At 39.8% G+C, this 6365-nt stretch overlaps 1 protein-coding gene across 1 annotated transcript; it reads right to left on the bottom strand.

Moving 5' to 3' along the window:
* Positions 1-794: 794 nt before the first annotated feature.
* LOC125877439 (uncharacterized) lies at positions 795-3227 on the bottom strand. The gene is made up of 5 exons (XM_049558731.1): positions 2987-3227; positions 2536-2852; positions 2111-2347; positions 975-1607; positions 795-860 (listed from the first exon to the last, which is right to left on the bottom strand). Exons 1-5 carry the CDS (start codon positions 3225-3227, stop codon positions 795-797), a joined length of 1494 nt encoding a protein of 497 aa, XP_049414688.1.
* Positions 3228-6365: the final 3138 nt, after the last annotated feature.

Below are 6365 nucleotides of genomic sequence, written 5' to 3'. Positions count from 1 at the left end.
CTGATATGGAGACATATCGATAGGTGTTTTGTAAGCAATTCGATACGCCCATATTGCATCATCGAGTTTCCTAGACCAGTCAGCTCTGTTGGCATTTACTATCTGTGCCAGTATGCTTTTGATTTCCCGATTTGACACTTCCACTTGGCCACTTATTTGTGGATGATATGGAGTTGCTACCTTGTGTTTCACCTCATATTTGATCAGTGCCATTGAAAACCACCTATTGCTAAAGTGAGACCCCCTATCACTAATGATGACACTAGGAGTGCCAAATCTTATAAAGATGTAGCGTTTCAGAAATTGGACAACACTTTTTCCTTCGTTATTTGGAAGTTCAATGGCTTCCACCCATTTGGAGAAATAATCTAGAGCCACCAACATGTATTTATTTCCAAATGAGTTCACGAATGGGCCTATGAAATCGATTCCCCATTCATCGAATAGCTCGACTTCCAAAATAGGAGTGAAAGACAACTTGTGCCTTCTAGACACTCCGCCTTGCTGCTGACATTGAGAGCATTTCTTTGCAAATTCATGTGCATACTTGTATAAGGACGGCCATAGTAACCACTTTGGAGAACTTTAGCGGCAGTGCGAATACCATTATGGTGAGATCCCACAGGATATGCATGGCAAGCATGGAGAATTTCTACTGCTTCTTCTTCGGGAACACACGTCCTAATAACATGGTCAGCATATTCTCGAAACAAGTATGGTTCATCCCAAAAGTACCTTTTAATGTCGAACATGAATCTCTTTTGTTGGTAAAAGGTCAGCTCGTCCGGCATCAATCAAGTCACAATGTATTTTGCAAAATCTGCATACCATAGTGTAGGTTTGAGAGATATAGCAAACACCTGTTCATTGGGGAATGAGTCATCTATGTCGACCTCACGCTCGGCATATTCCCTTCCTTCCAACCTCTATAAGTGGTTGGCCACTTGATTTTTGTAGCCTTTTCGACCTTTTACCTCAAAATCGATCTCTTGTAATAGTAGCACCCACCTTATCAATCTTGGTTTTGCATCTTTCTTCCCCATCGAATAGCGCAGTGCAGCATGATAAATGTGCACTATTACTTTGGTTCCTAGAAAGTATGCCCGGAACTTTGCAAATGCATAGACCACTGGGAGCAACTCTTGTTCAGTGACCGTATAATTTCGCTGGGCACTATTTAGAGTTTTGCCTGTGTAATAAATTGGGTGAAATAGTTTGTTGCGCTTTTTCCCTAACACTACTCCCAAGTCCATACCACTATAATCACTTATTACTTCGAAAGATTCAGACCAATCAGGACTGACGATAATTGGAGTGGATACTAATTTTTCTTTCAAACACTTAAATGAGGTCATACAAGCATCATAAAAATAGAACTTCAATTCCTTCTCTAGGAGTTTGCATAGTGGATGTGCTATCTTAGAGAAGTCTTTGATGAACCTTCGGTAGAAACCTGCATGCCCCAAGAAGCTACAAACACCCTTTACTGAAATCGGCGGGGGTAGTTTCTCAATTACCTCAATTTTTTCCTTATCAACTTCTAGCCCTTGTTGCAACACCTTATGTCCTAGAACAATGCCTTCCTTTACCATGAAATGACATTTCTCCTAATTTAAGACCAGGTTCGTTTCCATGCATCTTTGAAGAAATTTCCCTAGGTGCGTTAAGCACTCTTCAAACGTATACCCTACGACCGAAAAGTCCTACATAAATACTTCCATAGAATCTTCGTCCATATCCGCAAAGATAGACAACATGAAATGTTGAAATGTGGCCGGGGCATTACATAGTCCGCATGACATTCTTTTGAATGCAAATGTTCCTTAAGGGAAAGTGATAGTGGTTTTTTCTTGGTCTTCCAGCGCAATAGATATTTGATTATAACCGAAGTACCCATCCAAAAAATAATACAACTCTCTTTATGATAACCGATCAAGCATCTGGTCCATCAAAGGCATTGGAAAATGGGCTTTCTCTGTCCATGAGTTAAGCTTTCGGTAGTCCATGCATACTCTCCACCCAGTCAATGGTCTTGTCGGCACAAGTTCACCTTTTGCATTAGGGACTACAGTTATACCTCATTTTTTGGTACACATTACACCAGACTTACCCACTTACTATCTGCAATAGGGTAGATCACTCCCGCATCTAGCCACTTGATGACCTCCATTTTCACCACCTCTTGTATTGGAGGGTTCAATCTCCGTTGATGCTCCACACTGGTTTTACATTCACTGTCGAGCCAAATCTTGTGAGTACAAATGCCAGGAGGAATTCCTACTATATCGGCAATTGTCCATCCAATAGCTTTTATATGCTTCCACAATACTTCAATGAGAAATTTTACCTGCCTTTCTAGCAAATCGACTGCGATAATCACTGGTAAAGTGTTATTGGCTCCTAAGAAGGTATATTTGAGATGAGAAGGTAGGACTTTTAACTCCAGATTCGGTGGTTATTCTGTTGATGGATTTGCATGAGGAGTTTCTCTATTTTTCAGGTCGATTCCAACTTGATTGGATTCCTTGAATATACTTTTAACCTTGATAAGGCAGCTACTGCTTCCTCATAGCCTTGAACTTCGGATTCATCATTATTGGCAAGTACAAATTCAAGTGGTTCATTCTTGCGCATTAAATGGCTCACACTTGCCATTGCCTCATCTATAACATCCTCGGTAGACACCACATGGATATTACCTGGCTTCTTCATGGATTTATAGATATTGAAGGTCACCTCATCATTGTTCACACGGAACTTCAATTTCCTGCTTTCGACATCCACCAATGCTCTCCCGGTAGCTAAGAATGGCCTTCCCAAAATAATGGGGATTTCAGCATTGATCTCACAATCTAGATACACAAAATCAGCTGGAAAGATGAACTGATCTACTTTTACCAATATGTCATAGAATATCCCACTGGGTGCTTGATTGATCGATCAGCCATAAGGAGTCTCATTGTGGTTTCTTTTGGTTCACCCAAACCAAGTTGCTTGTATATTGAATAGGGCATCATGTTAATGCTTGCTTCTAAATCGCACAAAGCTTTAGCGAATTGGAGCATGCCAATTGTGCACGATATTGTGAATGCCCCAGAATCTTCTATCTTAGTGATTAACTCATTTGTCATAATTGCGCTGCAACTATGGGGCACTTCAATCATTTCATACTCCAAGCTCCTTTTCTTTGTAACCAGCTCTTTAATGAATTTGGTGTATCCCGACATTTCCAACAATGCTTCCACCAGAGGTAGGTTAACTGATAAGTTCTTGAATACTGGTAAGAATTTTTTGAACTTCTCATCTTCATTCTTTTTTTTCAAACGTTGAGGAAATGGTGGAGGTATTTTGGGTAAAGGGTGCATGACTTTTGGAACTTGAACGTGTTGCTCTATATCCTCTTGTGGTTCTTTGGCAAGGTTTTGTGGAATAGGCTATTCTTGTTCCTCTATACACTGGTTGTCTTCCTGCACACGATGATCCTCATCCTTCATCACATTCCTTTTTTCCATCTTTCCACTATGGGTAACTACAGCCAGCCCCTTTGTATTATCTTCCTTCAGTGTCTTGGATGCTAATTGAGCTGATAATAGACTCAATTGACCTTCTAGTGTTTTGATGGCATCACCATGAGTATTTAATTTACTGTTTAATGATGAAAAGTCATCTCTCATACCTTTTAGCAAATCATCAGACCCCTCAACATTATCAAGTATGCGTGACAATAAATCATTTACCCGAGGACTATTTGCACTCCCTTTTGATTTTGGGCTTTCACTCAATTGAGTATGGTCTTCTTCATGGTCATCTTGCTCAGCCCAGTTGTGGCAATATCTCCTTGGTTCTTCACTCCTTTAATGGTTCCAACCTTAATTTTCGCCCCACTATTGATAGCGTGGGTTGAAATCCTCCTCATATCTTGTGGAGTTCCAACCTTGATTCTCCCCCGGTCTTAAGTAACCGAAAGAAGGGCCCCCCTCAACTGGAAATACTCCATACGTCCCCTTCATGTGCTCTTGTATCATTTCCATTTGAGACAACATCTTTTTGATTTTTTGTACCTCTCCCTTTCTTTGTTTGAGTTGTTCTTGCGTTAATATGAAGCACAGTGGGGAAACTTGGTCATATTTTGTGTAGCATGCTTGATTTACTCTAGTTATGCCATCTAGGAAGAATGAGGCTACTTCAAATGATTGTAATATTATTCCCCCTTGCACCAGCTGATTAGCTATCCCTTTATTAAGCGAATCCAGGCTACGATAAAAGTATAGGAGGAATAACTCACTCGGCAGTCTATCCGTTGGACATTTTCGCAAAAATCTCTTAAATCTTGTCCATGATTCGTGAATTGGTTCGCCCTCCTTTTGATTAAAATTTTGAATGTCGTCTCTCAGTTTCATCATCTTTGATGAGGGAAGAATCTTTCATGAAAAGCGGTAACCAGCTCCTCCCATGACTTGATGGAGTTCTTTGGAAGCTCGACCAACCACTTAGTGGCTCCCTCGGTTAATGATAATGGAAATAAATAAAGTCGTATAAACTCTTGTGATAGATTCTTTAATGAAAGAGGGGCGCACACTTCTATGAAGCTTCGTATATGTTCATACGAATCTTCATGTTCTAACCCTCCAAATAAACCTCTTGAGTGTATGAGATAGAGTGTTGTGCTAGTAACTTGAAATGTTGTACTTCCATCTTCTTGTGGCATGCAAATTGAACCCTTCTCACCCACTTGGGCAGGGTTGTACACACTATTAATATCATCAATATCGTCTCGATGAAAAACATAACTCGCTAGATAGCTTGCTTGGCAGCTATTTTCACCGTTCACACTCATGTGTCTGTTGAAACACACAAACACTCAAAACAAAATTGAAAATTAGGTAAGTAGACTACAACTAAGAAGAATAAAAATTCTACTAATCTAAAAATTCTCAAATAACACCACTCCCCGGCTGCGGCGCCATTTTGATGTTTGCATAATCAAGACACAACTTCCGATGTAAGTGTCTATGATCGTACATTAGTTTAGTAACCCAACAAAGGGTTGGGATCGTCCCAAGAGAGTGGTTTTGAGAATTTACAAAAAAAATGAAATTCAATTCTAACCAGTCGTAGCTAAAGACATTAACGAGTAAAAACATTGTAAATTAAAGGGGGACACAAAAGTGTTAATTACAATTATTTTTTCACTAGTAAGTAAAAACATCAAATAAACAAAGATTTTTAAGCAATGAGAGGGGGTCTTTGGGATGTGACGGTAATACGGGTTAAGCTAGATTATTCGATGCATGATTTCGATAGAAGATTCATAGAATAATTGTGACTAGGCTAAACTTTAATGGGGATAAGCTCTCTCTCGAGCAACTTACCCCATTACAAATGTGTTCCTCTCGGACACCCACTTGCGTCATAAAGATCAACTTATGCCTTTACCCACTCACTCTATCGAGTTGAGTGTGTGGACATGGGACTAGGGTTCACTCTCTCAAGATGAACCTCATGTCGACCCACTCACACCGGCCATCAATTTAGTGGTTTAGTTTTATGACCTCTCTCTCTCGCAAGCCGAAAACACATAAATAAACTTGTAATTGCAACTACAAATTCATTAAATTCATCCACAAATACTAAACGAAATCACATTTAAACTACGAATAAACAATCAGCAAGCAAGACCCAACAATTATCTTAACCTATATTCGCTAAATCACACCCCAAAAATTGGGGTTTTTTGCCACACATCAAGAGATATAAATTTATACCTAAATTATCTTGCATTCGAATGGGTATGAAGATTTAAGTCTTGTTATAGGCCAAGAATAAAGAATCCAAGAGACCCAAGTCCAAATCCTTGGAGATGAAACCCTCTTCCGCTTCAAGTCTTCAAAATCCTCTGAAACTTAGAGTAAAAATACCATAAAGTACTATTCTACGTTAAAATTATTATAATTTTTCCACACTAAAACTAAAACTCTAACTAGTATTTATAGTTTTCACAAATTTGTGCTGCAGTGGATCGTTCGACGTTGTTTGTCACAATCGCCGATCAACTCGGCGATTCGCCCTTTAGTGTAGTTCATCGCCGTATTGCGCCAACCTTCAGCCTCGTCGTGCTCTGGGTCATTGGGCAGCATGGTATTGATTCACGGAACTGCTCGGTGATGCGGCGTCTGCTCCCTTTTTCCACCGACTTAATCCTTTTCTTCAAGGCTTAACACGCTAGAATAAAAGGTGTAGAAAGAACCTTCGGCGACTCGCAAAGTGGACTTGGCGTTCCTCAGGCCTTCATTTCTTCATTCTTTTCAGCCTTTTCATTCTTTTTTGCGACATAGTGTCCATGCTTTCTTTCAAACCTCAAATAC

The sequence above is a fragment of the Solanum stenotomum genome, chromosome 9 (genome assembly GCF_019186545.1).
Source record: "Solanum stenotomum isolate F172 chromosome 9, ASM1918654v1, whole genome shotgun sequence".
Lineage (NCBI taxonomy): Eukaryota > Viridiplantae > Streptophyta > Magnoliopsida > Solanales > Solanaceae > Solanum > Solanum stenotomum.
The sequence above is the reverse complement of the archived record's forward strand: the minus strand, read 5'-3'. Positions and strand labels throughout refer to the sequence as shown.

Excerpts from the sequence above, each read along its gene's own strand:
- LOC125877439 (XM_049558731.1), bottom strand. The coding sequence starts at position 3,227 with ATGTCGGGATACACCAAATTCATTAAAGAGCTGGTTACAAAGAAAAGG. Across the intron at positions 2,348-2,535 it reads CTGCCTTATCAAGGTTAAAA|GTAAAATTTCTCATTGAAGT; the intron begins GTATATTCAAGG and ends CTAGAAAGGCAG. Across the intron at positions 861-974 it reads TACAAGAGATCGATTTTGAG|GTGTTTGCTATATCTCTCAA; the intron begins GTAAAAGGTCGA and ends CCCAATGAACAG.